This window comes from Peromyscus maniculatus, chromosome 5, assembly GCF_049852395.1.
Source record: "Peromyscus maniculatus bairdii isolate BWxNUB_F1_BW_parent chromosome 5, HU_Pman_BW_mat_3.1, whole genome shotgun sequence".
Classification (NCBI taxonomy): domain Eukaryota; kingdom Metazoa; phylum Chordata; class Mammalia; order Rodentia; family Cricetidae; genus Peromyscus; species Peromyscus maniculatus.
This window is the reverse complement of record NC_134856.1, coordinates 74,473,584-74,491,373: the sequence shown is the minus strand read 5'-3', so window position 1 is coordinate 74,491,373 and position 17,790 is coordinate 74,473,584. Positions and strand designations below refer to the sequence as shown.

Here is a 17,790-nt window from a genome sequence, read left to right as displayed (position 1 = left end):
TTTAATATTCCTACTTTACATTAACATTAGTCAAAATAAAATATAACAATCCCTTAGCCCATTAAAAATATTTCATACAGCATACCCAATACTAAAATAGTGACTGCTGAAACAGAAAGTTATTTTATAGCTACTTGAGTAAATTCAAGTTTTAGCAGTAAAACAATTACTTATTTTAATCTAAGTAGTCTGTCATCATTATCTTTATTCTCATTTCTAAAAAACACTAGGGCTTTTCTGGAGAGATGAGACTCTGCATTCTTTACACAGATAGCATTTATTATTTTGTCCCTGGAAAACAGGTACTAGCAGTTGAGTTGGTTTCTTTATCGATTTTTAGGGGGCATGGGCTATGCTATTCCAAGAGTTAACTTTAACCAGGATGCTTGGTGCACTCAAGTGAAATGGCATTAACTTGGAAGAGCATCCCAGAGAAGATAAGACACAGCCATGGCATGCAGGAAATGTGCAGAAGTAAGTGCTGGTAGAACAGAATCGGCAAACCACCAGCAACAGATGGGAAGAGGCCAAGCTGAGCTCCCTGGATGGGAGTAAGGTGAGAGATTAAGCGGGATCAGAAGACTGACAAGTCTGGCTTCCAAGCTGAGACATCTGAATGTGATCATATACCCAGGAGTGTGCATTCCTCTAAAAATATGCTAATACTAGATATAGTCGAGCTGAACATGGGCAGTTCATGCATATCCCCCAAAATTTACATAATCAAATGGATAATTCAGGACAGAATTGAGATGTCATTAATTCAAATGAATTGATTATGTTAATTGAATTAACCACCCAACTTCCAATGCTGAGCTTTGTCTCCCTCCAAAATAAAAGGGAAGTCACATCTGCACACGATTCAGAGAGATAAATTACATTGCTTATGATCTTGGAGATCTGAGTTGCCTTCTTGATATCCGGTCTGTCAAGCTCCGCTGTATACATGTGGATGTCCTGCACATCTTTTCTATAAGAAATCTGATTAAAGAGACAGTTTTGAAAAAGAATAAATTAGTCATTTCATTTAGCTACCACCACTTCTATGAAGTTATTTCTCCTTGCAATGATAGCTGTAAGAACACACTAACCTTAAGTTAGTTTTTCATGACTTTTGTCCAGATCATCCACTGATATATTAACTCTTTATACTACCCCATGTCTCGTTAATGTGTCTGAAATAGATATATACTATGAAACAGGAGAGCAAAACTAGGGCACGAACCAATCTGAAAGGATTTTTCTATATAGCACTCTATGAAAATGTCTTGTGCCTAAGTGTGTATGCTTATAGTCTCACACACACACAACATCCTTGGTCCCATCCATCTCATATCCATCCATCCAGGGGATGCAGGACAATCCCTGACAAATACACACTCCTCCGGGGAGGGCAGGTGAAGCATCCTCTACCCTCATGACTACACCTTCTCTTCCTTCCCAACTGAACTCCTCAGACATCCGTGCCTAGGAGACACTTATCTCCTAATAGATTACATCATTACTATGATCTAATTCCACCAAAGAAAAACAATTATATTAAGGAATCTTGTCACTCAGAGTGTGTGTTAGGCATAAACCAGCAACAGGGTGAGAAGTGGAGATTTAAAGAGAAAAACAGACAAGTGGCAACAAACATAAAGTACTTTTGATCGTGTGACTTGTTTCCATTTACCTTAATTGACAAATGGGTGGAAAAGATGAGAAGAGAATTATGACAGTGCATGGTGGCCAACATCTCCCCATCCACCTGCTTCTCTATGTCATGAAATGTGACAATCTACAGTCCTAGCAGTCGGGTAGAGTTCTGTCTGGCAGTGCTACCTGCTGTCTGACATGTCGATTAGAATGTATTCTGCTAAAGCTTTAGTGCAAAGTATATGGTCATTTTTAAAATCTATCTTTATTTTTTTCAGAAAATAAAGGAGTATAATACTGACATATGAACCACTGGGTCACCTATACAAACAGTACAACATATTCCTAATGTTGCCAGCAAACTTCCTGCAATGGTACCATATGGACTATTCATTAAAACTTGACATCTCTGGGATCCACTTACAATCCTCTGGAGCAGAGTGCTGGCAAGTGGGGCCTAAGTGTCTGATTCCAATTAATTCCTAACTGGTCGCCATGACTCAGTGTATTGGTGTTACTGACCTACTTTCTATTGTCACATTTCAGAGTTTAAAAATGTTCCCCCAGTATTTCCCATTTTTTTCCAATGGTAATAACCAGGAGTCAAAACAATTGGACATTAATACTTCAATGGGTTTCCAAAGCACTGTGTGGCTTCATTTCAGTGAAATGTGAGGTGTCTGCTTTATCTCTCACGAGCTTACATTTGCCTTAACACCAAGACTATTTTTTTAAATTACACTTACAATCATGAACCTGTCTGACAGGTGAACACAGCTTAAACACAATTAGTATAATTTCATCAAGAACATCTGTTTTCTTTGGCACTTAAGATGCTCATGAGCTTTACCTTAACCAGTAACTTTAGGTAGGCTTTATGCATGCAAGCAGTAAACGAAATATAAAAAATTCACCAAACACAGAGTTATTTTGTGGGGTGGATTTTAAATGTTCAGGACTCTTTAAGCAAGGCACTTCCATTGGCTACAAAAAGCAGTGTACTCATCTGCAAATGACAGCAACTCAGTTCCAGTCCATACTGAGTTAAACACAAGCTGTGTAAACAAAAACCAGCTCTCAGGTGAAAACAAACCAAAATTATTACCCACCTCCACGACTAACTGCTTCTAAGTTACTACATTCACGTGAAAGCCACCAGGGGTGTGTGGCTTTTTGTCTAGAGAAGAATGGGGGGAAAGATGGAAACCCACACTTTTTGAACAGAACCGCAACCTTTCAGAAACCTTCGCTTTACATGGGTTACCTAATTATACGCTGTTCCGCCTAATGACTGCATGAAGAGAGGTGAACGGTACAAAGACGCAGGAGCGGGATTTTGAATAGGGCTCCATCATCCATGTAAATTGCAAATTAGAGGCCAGCATACACGACTCAAAACAAATATTAAGATTGACATGAGCCGCACATTCAAACAGGAGGACACCACAGAGCCTCGCAGGAGACAAGAGCAGGAGCCAGTTCACCGTCTTCCAGGGCACCACTGGTGGGGAACTGCCACAGGAAAGGGGGGCTGCCGTCCAGGACACTCAGGTAGCAAGCTGTCAATCACACCCTCTGTTATGATGGCTGACAGTGTGAGGGGGTGGCAGCATGACCTCCTGCTGGATGGATTACTTGTCTTCCTGTGGGTATGTGCGCGCGCGTGCGTGCGTGCGTGCGTGCGTGCGTGCGTGCGTGTAGGTCAGGGAACAACCTCAGGTGTTAGTCTTCATGCATCTTCTACCTTTTATTCTAGACAGTGTCTCTCATTGGTATGAAACTTCACCACACAGGTCAGACTAACTAGCCTATGAGCACCGGGGATCCACCTGTTTCCACCTCCTATCTTGCCATGTGTTACTAGGAGTACAGGTGTGTGCCATGTGCTGGCTTTGTATATGGGTTCTAGGTGTCCAAAATCCAGTCCTCACCATTGGGAGGTAAGTGTGTTATGACTGCTTCATGGCCCCAGGCCCCCGGCATTTGTTGTCTGGAAAGTGCTTCCTATTCTTTCAATGAGGTTAGGTAGTATCCACTAATGCAGTAGAACCCTCCTAGACCCAGGCTATCCGATCAAGTAGCATAACCATTTAGAAGTCATGACTAGAGCCTAACCAGGACTAGAGTCACCCACAGGACCTGAAGAAGAGGGACAAGGTGCCAGCCTTCTTTCCTCTGGGGTCAGCCGCTATACACATGGCTTAAGTTGGAGACAGCAGCTGACTCTTTGAGTCCTCACAGACACTGTCAGTTGGAGCTGACACTGCATAGAGCTTAAGAGAACCGAGCTATGGGGCAGGAGAAGGCTTCTTGTGAGAACGAGAGTGGGTCTGTGTCCAACTTGCCTGATGTGGCTTAAGCTTTCTGTTTATAGCTGGGCCTCCAACTTCAATTATCACTGTGCATTCTGCACCTTGGATTCCGTTGTCGATTAAGAATATTTGCAAAAGAAAATTGTGTCAATGTCCCCTGAGTAATACAACCACCATTAACCCAGCCTTTAAACACTATATTAAGTATTATGAATAACCTAGAGGTGGCTTAAGATATGAGTGCAGATATACAAAGATCATATGCAAAAATTACTCTATTTTATGTAAAATACCTGAGCATCCATGGATTTTTTTTTTTGTATGTAGAATAATCCTGAGCCCATCCCTGTGGATACCAATGCAAGACTGTATATAAACCAATAAACTCCCCATTTTTACTTAAGGTACATTGAGATGGACTTCTGTCGCTAACTCAAGAGACATCCATTCATGGTTTCTACAGAGTCACATCTGTCCTTTATCACCTCCAGTAAAGAGGTGGATCCCACCAGTAGTCTGGCTCTGGGTCTTCCCCCTGTCTCACCAAGTTCAGCTCTGCCCTGGCCTCATCCCTTATGTACTTCTGCCGTCTACTACTCCCCATGTATTCTCTCCTTTCAGTATTTCTGTGTCTGCTACATTAAGGGCCACGTCTTTTGTGGGTCCTTTCATCCATGCAGTGTGCTCAGTGTGTCACATCCTTTATGTACATCAACTCTTTAAATCCCCACCCTGTCCCTGTTGAGGATTGTCTAGACTCATCGGGGCTCTAGCAACACTTCCTTCTAGGACTGGAACCACATTCTCCAGCAGCTCCCTGGGTTAGAATGGGCTGATGAAGGGAATGCTCGTGGGATTTTGAAAGTAGAAGGAAAAAAAAATGTTTGCTCTCGAAGTACAGGCAGACACAGAGGCAGGGGATTCACAGCCAGCTCTTCAGGATTATATAATGGTCAGGTGAGACTCCTTGGTCGGGGGATTTCATAAACTGAACAGAACTAAAACCTCCACGGATGGTCCTTAAAGAGAAGGTATTGCACTTGGGGAGGAGAGAGAGGCTCACACAGGTGATGCCTTTAGAAGACAGGTGCTGTGCAAGCAGGCAGAGCTGAAGGCAGCAAATCCACATGGACCGGAAACCAGTCACTCTGCTACTCCAGTGAGGAGCCAAACGATTCTGGGTGAGGCAAAACTAGACAAGAAAGAAGACTTCTTAGGTGGGCGGGGGAGAAATGAGTAGTACAGAGAGTTTAGGGAGGTCAGAGTTTAATTGCTCTGAAGGAAACCTTCTATAACCATTAAAAATGCTGCTATCAGAGCACCTTCCTCGATACCATCAAACTGGCACATAGCCCAGGAATCTTTATTTTTTTTAAGCACTGCAGACTGGATATAGCACCTCATACATACTAGCAAGTGCCGCTAGCTAAACCACAGCCTCCAGAAAGCTCCTCCTTACTCTCACGTAAACACTGTTTTCTATGAGAGAATATAAATGCTTCAAATATAAGTAAAGGTATGGTTTGATGCTATACAGCAGAGAGAAAATAACTTTGATTTTTCTAAAAGATGGAATAAAGTACATTTACGGCTAGAACAATCTATCACTATTGTCATCATTGTTTATAAGCCATGAGATAGTTGATAAATATTTTCTTATTTATAATTTAATCTCATTTCTACCACAACCTTCAGGGGAGAGAAGAGGTAATTCTAATGATTCTTTCTAAGAGGTGAATCAGACATTATATATCTATTTTTAATGCTAAATCCTGAGTCATCGCTATTGCAAATTGCATGGGGAACCTCAGAAAGCCATAATCGTTTTCCTAGTATCACTTTACTGAATTATCTGCAAGCTTTTTCACTTTCGGATGAGACAGAACCTTAACTGCTGATAAGTTTTTGTTCATCTTAAGACAGTAGGTACATTTTGCTTGGAAAAAAAAACATCTTTCAAGAAACAAGTTTCTTTTTTCTCCCACTGAGCACATTTTAATGCACATTGAACTGATTAGCAACACAAACTTAGGAAAGCTGACCATTCCAGTCCCACCACAAGCCACGTAACCTAGAAAACTAAAGCAGTTACTTGAGATCTGCTTGACTTAGTGCAGAATGACTAGCCGGTTCCCATCTGTGAAAGATTGATGAGACCTAATAATGGAACTGAGGTTTTCATTACAAGCCCATCTTTTGGGGGGAAATCACAGGAGAAAAATACCTCCAGTTTCTCTAATTATATTAGAAAAGTGTGCCAGGGGCACATCCCTTAAAATATGAAAGGATTTAGATCAGCTGGTTTGAATCATTTTTGGATGACAGTATCAACAAGAGAGAGGTATGGGGACATTTTTGAATTTGCCTTTCTGACCTAATTCACTTTTCATATTTATTTCCTAGTGATATGACCCTTTAGACAATTGAACTTCTTTTTATTGGTTCAAGTTAACTGTCATATCACCCTAAACTCTCCAATCACCCCGCAAAGCAGGAGGAAGGCCAGATAGGCCTACTATTTCATGAAGCAAGGAGACCCTCCATAAAGCTCTTCACCGATATCATCTCATTGAAAACTTGAGTTACTGCTGCCCCCATTTGAGAAATGTGAAGCTGGGCTCCTTGGACAAGTAATGTGTCTAAGGTCATCCACGGTGACTTGGCAAAGCAAACACTTTCATCATGATCTAATGCCGAATTCCTTTTCTAATGTGCACTCTAGTGGAGACCATCATGAGATGGGTTGCTTTCTGTCTTCAGTGATCACTCAACTAAAATTTGAGTTATGCAAGAGATTACCACTGCCCATCACCAGTCCAAATACTGTTCACCCTAGAGCTCCTAGTTATATGACGGTGAGCATCTAGTTGAACCATCAGAATCTTTTGTTTATTCATAGGTATTTAAATAGAAGGAAAAAGGAAAAAGGAAATCACTGCGGCCCACTGAAGAGCATCCTAATGAGAGGTAGGCCAGGAAAGGAGCAGCTACGAAGGCTCCAGAGCACAACTGCCTAGCCTTTTGCTTAATGGATCTTGGCGCACTGGCTGGATTTGTGTGGATACATAAAAAGCTAACAAGTCGACTTTCACTGTTTATAGGAGAATCCAATATTCATGTTTATTATTTCTCTCTCTCTCTCTCTTTGTGTGTGTGTGTGTGTGTGTGTGTGTGTGTGTGTGTGTGTGTGTGTACACATGCACACGCGTACCTATGCCATAGCATACATGTGGAGATCAGAGACAGTTCTCCCCTTGCCACCATGTAGGTCCCAGGGATCTAACTCAGGTCATCAAGCTTGGCAACAAAACTTGACCCACAATGCTATCTCCCTAGCCCCCAGTTTTTATTTGATATTAAGTCACTGATGTCCAAGAGTAAAGTGACATTCCCCATTGCAAAAGGGTAATTCTACTAAATCCTACTAGGAAATTCTGTGTCCGAGTTCTTTGGGCTGAAGTTTCCTGGGAGATAATGTTTTATGGTCCTGAAGCAAGCTCCCCTTGCGGCTTCCAAGGCCTGTGTTAAATTTCATATTGTAAAGACAGCAAATGTATTATTCCACAAGGCTTGGCTAGGGAAGAATATCAACTACCTCAAGGTAGAATACAAATATCATTTTCACTTTAAATCTGAGTAAATAGTCTTAAACAGTTTCTAAATCCTATTATATGTACAAACTTTGCATGTAAAGGTTGAGCTGAGTCAGCAGAGGAATGTAAGTAAACACATCCTTTTCCCATAAGTACACAGTATCGAATGGAGGAGAAAGGCTTTGTGCTCTAGTCCCTCAATCCCTCAATCACAGACCTTTTAAAGGAAAAGACAGAGTGAAAATAATAAGCCCAGGTCTTAGGATAAAGAACTTCAGTATTTGAATTTCAGTGAACAACAGAGTTAGACAGGGCTTCTGGGGATCCATGGAACACTAGCCCCCACCCCTGTCCACCAGGCCACCTTCTAACCTCCAGGCTTGCATTTGAATTCAAGGTTTCTTCAGTGTCAAACAGTGGAAACTCCAAGATCTGAATTATTTTTTTCCTGTAGAGCACAGGAGTTTAGATACTAGCTTATATTGCTCTCACCCTTTTAATTCTCATTTAAAATCCTGACTTTTAATTCTCATTTAAGGTCCTGACTTTTAAAATCAGTGGCTCTTCAGAGGGGGGCAGTGATGCAACAGAAAAGGTAGAACTAGGAGTTTGATTCCTTTGGTCTGATTTCATTTGTATACAAAATACGACTCAACACAGCATTCTTTTAAGAACTGGAAATGACCAGTCTTGGCACAGTGCCTGGTATGTGGCTGAGCTGGGTAAGTGGTAGTTATGAATATTATAGACCCTCTATAAGCAAACATCACTTGCAAATCTTTCCCTTAAAATACTAGCCCTGCTGACAATTGCAGACACTTAGCTTCTTCAGCTCCCACAAGCGCTGAGGCGTCCATGAGAACACTTTGGCACTGGTGAGTGGCTTTCATGCTTGAGCCATAATGTCAAGCCTCACTCTGATTTTCACTTAAACACTTACCTGCGGCAATTTCATATCAAGTAACAGTGTACACCATGCAAAGAAACTGCCACAGTGTTTGAACCTAAAGTAACTTCTGCAGACCCTGTTTGGGATGCTCAGTGACAAGTCTGGGGCATGCCTTTGAGGAGGACTATGGAACTTTTAGGAAATGGGGTCTGGGGTGGGGTGGGAACTCGAATGTTCTGTCTGTCCCTAGATCCAGCCTAGATCTCACTGCTTTCTAGTCTGAGATCATGGAGACACTTACATCTGACATTCCTTGTCACCCTGGATGCAGCCACTGCAGAACCATGAGTTCGCATCCAACATGGGACTGCAATTTCACTAAAACCATGAACCGAATAACTCTTCCCTCCCAAAGGTTACTTCTGTCAACTATGTGGTCACAGTGATGCAAACAACAACTAAAATGTAGATACTCTGTGAAACTAGGCCCTGAGGGCAGTCATCACAATAAACTGTTCATTTTCAAATCAAAGTTTCAGGTTTTATATAGACCTCACAAAGAGGGCCACATGGTAGGGCAGATTCTGTGTGAAATGAGGAAAAAGAACCAGGAATATTTCTAGGAAGGTCCCACCTAGGACAGGACATATCAGTACTGATACTAACCCATCAAGAACCTAACCAACATTTCGTACATTTTTTGGAGCCCAGAAAACTCACAATTCTGCTATGATTTCAGAAGAAATTATGTTTCTAGGCCATAGTGATAGTGGTAATTGATAAAATGCGTGGAAGCCTTGAAGGACTGAGTAACTTCAAACCAAAGAAGGAATGCTCTGTCTTTAACTAGCTCCTTCCCTCTCGGCTCCTGCTCCTAAGCCATTAGGAACCTGCTTTCGTAGTTCGTAATCTGTTGGATCTTACATTCAAGAATTTGAACCCCACAAGCATTCCAAAAGAAAGTGCTGTAAGGAACCCTAAAATGAGAGTTGTGTTTCCTCTGGGGTCACTGATGGCAGCTGGGTTTTCTGACAGTGCCCCTGCCATTCTGAAGTAGAGACCATGAACTTCCACACAACATCAAGGAAGTTCAGTAAATGCTGATAACCAAACTGGTCACAGAATCCGCATGCATCTTATTCAAAGCAAAATTTACAGTGCCTGAAATGCCTCACGATTTAAAGGTGTTCAACAAAGGGTTTAGTGACAGTCGTCAGAATAATTCAAATAAAAAATGTTAAAAGTCCTTGTGACTAGAATGCCATAATATTTTAATCTCAACAAAATAACCCATTACTTTTCCAGAAAATTGTGAAGAACGAGCTTGCTTACATTGCTCTGGTGTCTGTTGACCTCCATGGCATGTCTCACCTCCGGAGGCTCCTTCATGTGGGCGTAATCCGAGAGCCCTTTCTCGGCATCATGCTTCTGTTTGTAGGCAACCTTCAGAGGCACAGCAGGATTAGACCCATTAGAGGTGTGTTCAACACTCCGGCTGACAGGTACACTTACCTGAGAGTCTGTAACAAGATAATGCTTCGGAACTCCAAAGTTGCAGTTTATCTCAAATATCCTTGAATAAGAGATTAAAACCTCATCTTTATCATTTTATTCATCTGCCTCAAATCTTGGCAGCAGTTTGGGGAAATCCTCAACAACTGAAAACCTGCAGGGTTACTAATGTGCAAGGTTAAATCAAGAGGGAGCAGTTGACCAAGTGGAGGGCAAAAAGAATGTGTCAAAGTGAACTGTTTACTTTAAAAGATTAATTATTTTATTTATTAATTAATCATTTTAACTATGTATATGTCTGTGCATTTGTGTGAGGGTATATGTGTATGGGTACAGATGCCCAAGGAGGCCAGAGGCATCAGATACTTCTGGAGCTGGAGGTACAGGTGGTTGTAGGTGCTGGGAATTGAACTCCAGTTCCTCCGCAAAATCCATATGCACTGTTACCGGCTGAGCTACTTCTCCATTGCCGTGAATTACTTTATGCCACGAATTGCTTTTCAATGAAAGGTTCTGATTTTGTATAGCTACAAATGATTGACTTAGGTGATATGACATATGATCTGATAACCATCATTAAATTTCCCAATTAGAAGAATATTTAACATACAGGCAAAATTCTCAGATAGGTCAAGCCTAGTCCTCCATAAGGAATACATCATCCCAATGCTGTCCATTGCTACAATTCTAGGTTTGCTCTTTAGTGGGCTGGAGAGGGGATGTGAAAAGATGCCTCAGAAGGAGACAGAGTGAAACCTGACAACATAGCTGGGAATAGAAGAAAGGAAATGGTCTGGTTGTGTTAGACAAATAGTTGTAACTCGGGATATCATAACTTTGGATCATCTAACAACTCATTTGTTTTTACCTCTTCTCCCACTACTCCTTAACAGATGGAATGAATTAATGAGGCTAAAGAGAAAACTAATACCTGGGAAGTCATTGTCCTTACAGTCCTAATGGGAAGAGGCTTTGAAAAGTCATTTGATAACTGGCAAGACTAAATGTGGACACTGTGAAAACTTAGATTATAATTACATTATTTTTAGACTTAAAGCAGTAGCCACTTCATTAACTTATAGTGATATGTAAATTTTCTTTATATAAAGAACACGTGAATAAACAGAAAAAGAAAAAGAAAGTCATACAGGAAATCTTCCCTTACTCTCAGCTTTTACCATCATCGTATTTATTTCTTTAACAATTCTTATTTGCTATTTAATTTTTGAATGATCACCCATTGCCTGACTTCCCTTACTGAAACACACAACTATTCAACTCCCTGAATGCTCAAACCCCACAACAGCATCTGGAAAAAAAATCAGCATAAAAGAATTACTAATTTATAAAAAAAAAAGAATTACTAATTTATAACCAGTTCATAACCAATGACCAACAAATTAACAAATGAATAAATGAATCTAGGAATGAATGAAAATAACTAGAAGAAAGAAAAGCAAAAAGCAATTTCAATATGCACCAAGAGTCTAATGATGCCAAGCATGTTAAGTGAACTTGAAATTGCTTGATACAAGAAAATAAAAGCAAATAAAAATAAATATTAGGACAGTATTCAGCAAGAACAAAACAGAATGTCCTTTCAGTGAAAAGAATATAGTTAAACTTAAGGAAGAATTTGTCACCAATATGAACTCCTTGGAAGCTATTTTGATATCTTACACATCTTTTAATATCCTGTGCTTATCAGAGTGAATAACACAGAGTAGAAATGCAATAAACTCTTAGTAAATGGAGTGAATAAATGAGTTTATTCGGCATTCTCTTAAAGTTACACTCCTCATTGGAGTTCACAAACAGAATGGGTTACTCACTTAACTTTATTAATACAGAAGTCAAAAGGGTTATAATAAGGCTATTTTTTGTAAACACCCATTAAATCTTACCATTTTTTAAAGCTATCTAGTACAGCTCTCAACACTGTAGTGGCCTCTCTGACTCCACGCTTAGATTGGCTTGAAAACTTCTGATACTAGAAGATCATTCAACCTAGGATGTCACATGCTATAAATATGGTAAGCTCTGTTGAAAGGTGTTCTTTTTTTTTTTTAATTTTTCGAGACAAGATTTCTCTATGTAGTTTTGGTGCCTGTCCTGGATCTCGCTATGTAGACCAGACTGGCCTCAAACTCACAGAGACACCTGGCTCTGCCTCCCAAGTGCTGGGATTAAAGGCGTGCGCCACCACTGCCCAGCGAGAGGTGTTCTTTTAATCAAACACCCAACCCATGACCCCAATGCTGGATCTATGTAGATGCACTGAGAGAAACTAGCTGACAATACACAGCTTCCAATGTAAGAACACCGCCTTCACTAGCCTCCAAGCCTCCGTGATGTCCACATGGACTAAGAAGGGCTGAACTTCTGCCTTTCCCAAGATGCTCCCAAGATCCAATTCCCAATTAACCTACCTCTTTCCTGAGATACTTAGAATGATCTAACTTAATCTTTTTTTTTTTTTTTTTTTTTTTTTTTGGTTTTTTCGAGACAGGGTTTCTCTGTGTAGCTTTGCGCCTTTCCTGGAACTCACTTGGTAGCCCAGGCTGGCCTCGAACTCACAAAGATCCGCCTGCCTCTGCCTCCCGAGTGCTGGGATTAAAGGCGTGCGCCACCACCGCCCGGCCTTCTAACTTAATCTTATGAGAATTATGTAATTAAATCCTGGTCATTCTTTTCCAGCTGCCAGATGATATTAACACATCTCTAGGTCATTTTCCTTTTGCTGGCTGTGTGGGAATTTCTGACAACTAACATATTTAAGTCTGATTCAGTCCTATCCAGGCAGGCTCCTGTATCCAATCCTGTACATTTGGTTGATCACCAAAACTCAAATGCAGCACTTCATATATTCCAGGTATAATTTTATCTTGCTATGGTATGTCCCTCAGTTTACTCAGGAAGATACAAAATTATGATGGACACCTTTACATGACTTAAATGAGAAAACTCCACACAGGTTGGCAGTCCATTATCACAGTTACTTATGGTTTATGTTTTGCCTCTGAAGAAAGGGAGAGTTTAACGAGTGGCCAAGGCACTAAAACCATGAAAAACTTCTATATTCTGCATTTTAGATGGAATACCACACTTGTGACTTCATAAACATAACTGATGCAGCCGATCGTTTTATGAGTTATCATAGAAACAGTGACTCATGCAGAACAATTTGAAAAAGCACTCTTTCCTAAAGAGGCTACATAATTTCCTACTTTCAGCTTTAAAATAGTCATTTCATTTATAGCTGCTCCTAAGCACTACTTTAAAACTCAGCTTGCATCAAGTTGGAGGCAGCTGAGCTTTAATTTATCATAGCAATTTTCTTCCTTTAAATAGCTAATGGAAATGATGTCAATGATGCCAAGCTTATACATTTTCTGATAAATTTAATTTTTAAAGGATCTGTCATTTTGTAATGCTTCCCGAACTTCACACTGTTTCCTCACACTTTGAGAACACTCAGAGCACTGTGGAGCTGCACAGACAAATCAGAGTGCCCGGTCAGTCACCTCACACAGTCAACACAACACGTGTGTATGGTAAAGTGTTTACATTTATCTTATGTATTTTATCCCTTGGTAGATTTTTTTTTTTAATCAGGGTTCTAAGTATACCAGGCTGATCTAGAGCTCACTATATTGCCAGGATAACCTTGAATGTTGATCTTTCTATTTCTATTCTAAGTGCTGGGATTACAGGTAAATGCTTAGTTTTACTTCCAGTAGATTTTCCTAACACATACACACACACACACACACACACACACACACACACACACACACACGACATATGTCTATGTTTGACTTACAGTCTACTTTTAAATTACCATTCAGGTAAATGTACTGTAGTTCCACACAACAGACAACTGTGAATTGCAGACACTATGGCCACTGCTGACACAAACATAGACTCTCATAAGTCTGCTCAGTTCCAGTGCCAGAGTTACCTATATCACTTCCATGATGCAGGAATAGTCAGCCCTTGCCTGGAAACAGCATGCAGGCAAGAATCCCATCACTTGACAGCACATTCTATTCCATTCTTGGGTTTCTTTGGGATCTTTATTTTTATATAACTCATAAAATGGTCTCCTATAAGCATTGGGACTCTGTGGTGGTATTGTGTTTCCCAAAATATTGTGCATCCTAATAAACTTATCTGGGGTCAGAGAACAGAAAAGCCACTAGATACTTAAGATAGGCAGTGGTAGCACAAGCCTTTAATCCTAGTATTCCAGAGGCAGAAATCCATGTGTTCAAGGATATAGCCAAGCATGGTGACTCACACCTTTAATCCCAGGGAGTGATGGTAGAAAGCAGAAAGGTATATAAGGCGTGAGGACCAGAAACTAGAAGCATTTGACCTGGTTAAGCATTTGGCTGGTTAAGCATTCAGGCTTTTTGAGCAGCAGTTCAGCTGAGACCCATTCTGGATGAGGATTCAGAGGCCTCCAGTCTGAGGAGACAAGACCAGCTGAGGATCCGGCGAGGTGAAGTAGCTGTGGCTTGTTCTGTCTCTCTGATCTTCTAGCATTTCATGCCAATACTTGGCTCTGGGTTTGATTTTATTAATAAGACTCTTTAAGATTCCTGCTACAGGACTCTCTTTCTTGAATTTCTTCCTACCAAGCACTTTCTATAAGAAAGTGTGACCCTAACTCAATTTCCATGTCTAGCTGGTTACCAGGTGGAAACAGCTATTCTGGTGATTCTGAGTGGCAAAGATGCAGAAGAGCTGTCATCCTGTAAACTCATTTTGACTTCAGAAGTGTAAGAGAAACTTCTCCCTTAAAGAGAGCCAGCATATAAGGCATTCTGAATGTGCTCCTTCTCTCAAATTCCTTATAGCAGACTCCAAACTCAAATCTACTGCAGGCATTTTGTTTTCTTCATAGCACAGTCTGGCAAACTGAAAATCTTGAGGTTAAGTGTTCAAGGGTATGTGTAACTTGATTTCAGATAAGAGTTTGTTGAGTTAGGAGACAGCGGGCCATAAAAGTAATCAGTGAGACATTTGCTCTTCAGGTCTGGGGATATCACAACTACACACCAACACTCACAGAGAGTAGTCTGCTTTCTTGCCTTTTACTGGCAGATATATTCAGAATTAGTATCTTAATAACATGGATGCTTATATATCTAAAGAAACATTATTACAGTTGTGTCAGCCTTTGAAACAGACACCTTATGGAGAATCAGAAGTTTTCTCTTAGAGCAAGTCAGAAATTCATCACATAAATTCATAACTTATGGTGTATAGAGGTTCCCCTATATTATCTACCATAAGAGAACATGGTAAAAATGTACATGGTAACTTATCCTAACAAAAACATGACAAATTCTAAAATATCCTCTATGAATTATTTTTCATGTTAAGTGCTATGTTGCAAGGTTTGATGTACTATAAGCTTACTAAGAAGGTGAGAAAACTCATACTTAAAAAAAATTAGAATTCAAGTATCCTGTCTTAGTTTGGGTTTCTATTGCTGACATGAAACACCATGGCCAAAGCAACTTGGGGAGAAAGGGGTTTATCTGTCTTATACTTCCACAACACTGTTCATCATCAAAGGAAGTCAGGACAGGAACACAAATGGGACAGGAACCTGGAGGCAGAAGCTAATACAGAGGTTATAGAAGGGTGCTGCTTACTGGTTTGCTCCCCATGGCTTGCTCAGCTTACTTTCTTATAGAACCCAGGATCACCAGCCCAGGAATAGTCCTATCCACAAAGAGCTGAAACCTCCCTCATCAATCACTAGTCAAGGAAATGCCCTATGGGCTTGCTTACAGCCCCATCTTATGGAAGCATTTTCTCAATTGAGATTTTTCTCCTCTCAGATAACTTTAGCTTGTATGTAGTTGGCATAAAACTATCCAGCATATAACCCAAACTGTCACCTCACCAAGCACAAACATAAGAATGCATTCCTTTTCTTTCTTGCATAATTGTTACTTGTTCCACACACATGTTTTGTTGTAATTATATGCTCTGTTAAGTAGCCCATGTCATCGACAAATAGCTAAGTGGCCAGATGTTGGCAGGGCAAGTAAAGGACATACTCATCACAGTCAGCTACGCAGAATCTCACCATCATATATTTTTAGACTAGTCTTGCATAGTTGAGATAGACTCACTGCCAAGCTGAGGACACAGTGGACGCTTAAATTTATAATAATGAATTACTTAAAGATGTTCTATGCTTAGTATTTTTCCAGAGTAATCCATTTGAGAATTATTTGAAATCCAAGGCAACCTCTACTTACAAATAAAAAGAGTTTAAAGAAGAAAGTGAATTTGCTGAAACAAGTCATGTAGCACATGGCTTCATAATACTAGCCCTTGCGAGGCTGGTGTGGGAGGATTATGGGTTCAAGTTCTACTCAAGCTACATAGTGAGTGAGGGGCCAGCCTGGGCTACATTTGAGACTGTCTCAAAACAAAATTTTAAAATGCATTCTAAAACTGAAATATATTGACTGACAAGAAAGCCAAGAGTAGACATTGCAGGAGAGATGAAGTACAGCACGTACTGAGGACTCAGATGTTGGAGGCAGATTAGCTAGCTATGTTTGTGTTCTGGCTCTGGTTTTTACTGGATGTATGGTCTTGGGAAAGCTGCTTATCCTCTCTGTGCTTGTTTCTAAAACCCTACAATGGGGATGCTTTGTGGGGTTGTTGGGAGGATCAAATGTAGATAAGTGAGAAGTACACAGAGCATCACCGGACCCAGCTCGTACATATGTGTTATAGAGACTTACACTATACATGAAGGGCATAAACTATGAGAAGAGGGCTTACCCTTAGGAAGGAAACCAACATATTCAACTGAATTTATAGTCCATATGTGCTGGGGACTGCTCCAAATACAGAGCAGGAAACGAGTCATAGGAGAGTCTTCCACAAAGTGTAGAGGGACAAAAAACAGAAAATAGACTACAAACCACCACCATCATCATCATCATCAGATGGTGTTATAAAGAAAACAATGAGCCAGGAAGCATCAAAATATTCTAGTTTGAAATTCTGTAGCAAGAAATTCAGGAGATGGAGGACATTCAGAATGCCTTCCCTGCCAATCTCCTTTAAGGGAACCTCCGCCCTTACACTCCTGGACTATAATGAGTTTTCATGATGACAGCCGCTCCATTTTTCTTTAACTTAGAATCGTGGAAACGGCTACTTTCACCTAGTGGAGTCCCTAGGTAGTGGCTGTAGATCTCCTGAATGGAAAGCCCACACCACAGAATAGGACACTGGTGGAGCTGAGGGGGCATAGACCTGCGCATGCCCCAAATCCAAGCATCACCTGTTTCCCTGACTTTGTAAACCCTACTGAAATGTTCTTGGCTTAGGGACCACACATTAAATCAGAGACTTGTTTGAAGTAGCTGTCAAAATTCCACCTGTGAAACTTTCTGGATGATATTGGAATCAGCTCTTGAAAGAGCAATGAGTGGGACATAGAGAAATGAAGAGGTGCCGACAGACCTGATACCTGAAGGTCCCCTTCATTTTCGACCATTTCCCCTGTGATAATTGGCAGTATAGGCCAGTTGCTTCCACCTTCCATTTAGTATGTGATAACCAAGAAAAACAATCTCATAAAAATACCAAATAACTTCCATAAGGTTACAAATTTGAGTCATACCTCACTCTGAAGCTGGGACACTTCTCTTGCAAAGACACTGTCAATGGTGGCCGGCATGTGCTTATACAGACAGTTGGAAAGATCAGATTTAATGGTTCCTTTGTATTTTGCCTAAGAGGGGAAAAAAAGAAAAGAAATATAAGCATTCTGTTTGATTTTTTTCTATTGTGAATATAAAAG

At 40.5% G+C, this 17,790-nt stretch overlaps 1 protein-coding gene across 15 annotated transcripts in view; it reads right to left on the bottom strand.

The window, feature by feature from the left end:
- The window catches only part of Nebl (nebulette), a 361,793-nt gene that overhangs the window by 85,314 nt on the left and 258,689 nt on the right, over window positions 1-17,790 (bottom strand). For 13 of the 15 annotated variants that reach the window (XM_076572681.1, XM_076572688.1, XM_076572678.1 and 10 more), the window contains 3 exons: window positions 17,611-17,721; window positions 9,765-9,875; window positions 880-981 (listed from right to left, as the gene is read on the bottom strand). The exons of the other annotated variants lie outside the window; for them this stretch is intronic. In XM_076572681.1, coding sequence (XP_076428796.1) covers window positions 880-981; window positions 9,765-9,875; window positions 17,611-17,721 — 324 coding nt within the window. The remainder of the gene's footprint in view (window positions 1-879; window positions 982-9,764; window positions 9,876-17,610; window positions 17,722-17,790) is intronic. 15 annotated transcript variants of the gene reach the window in all.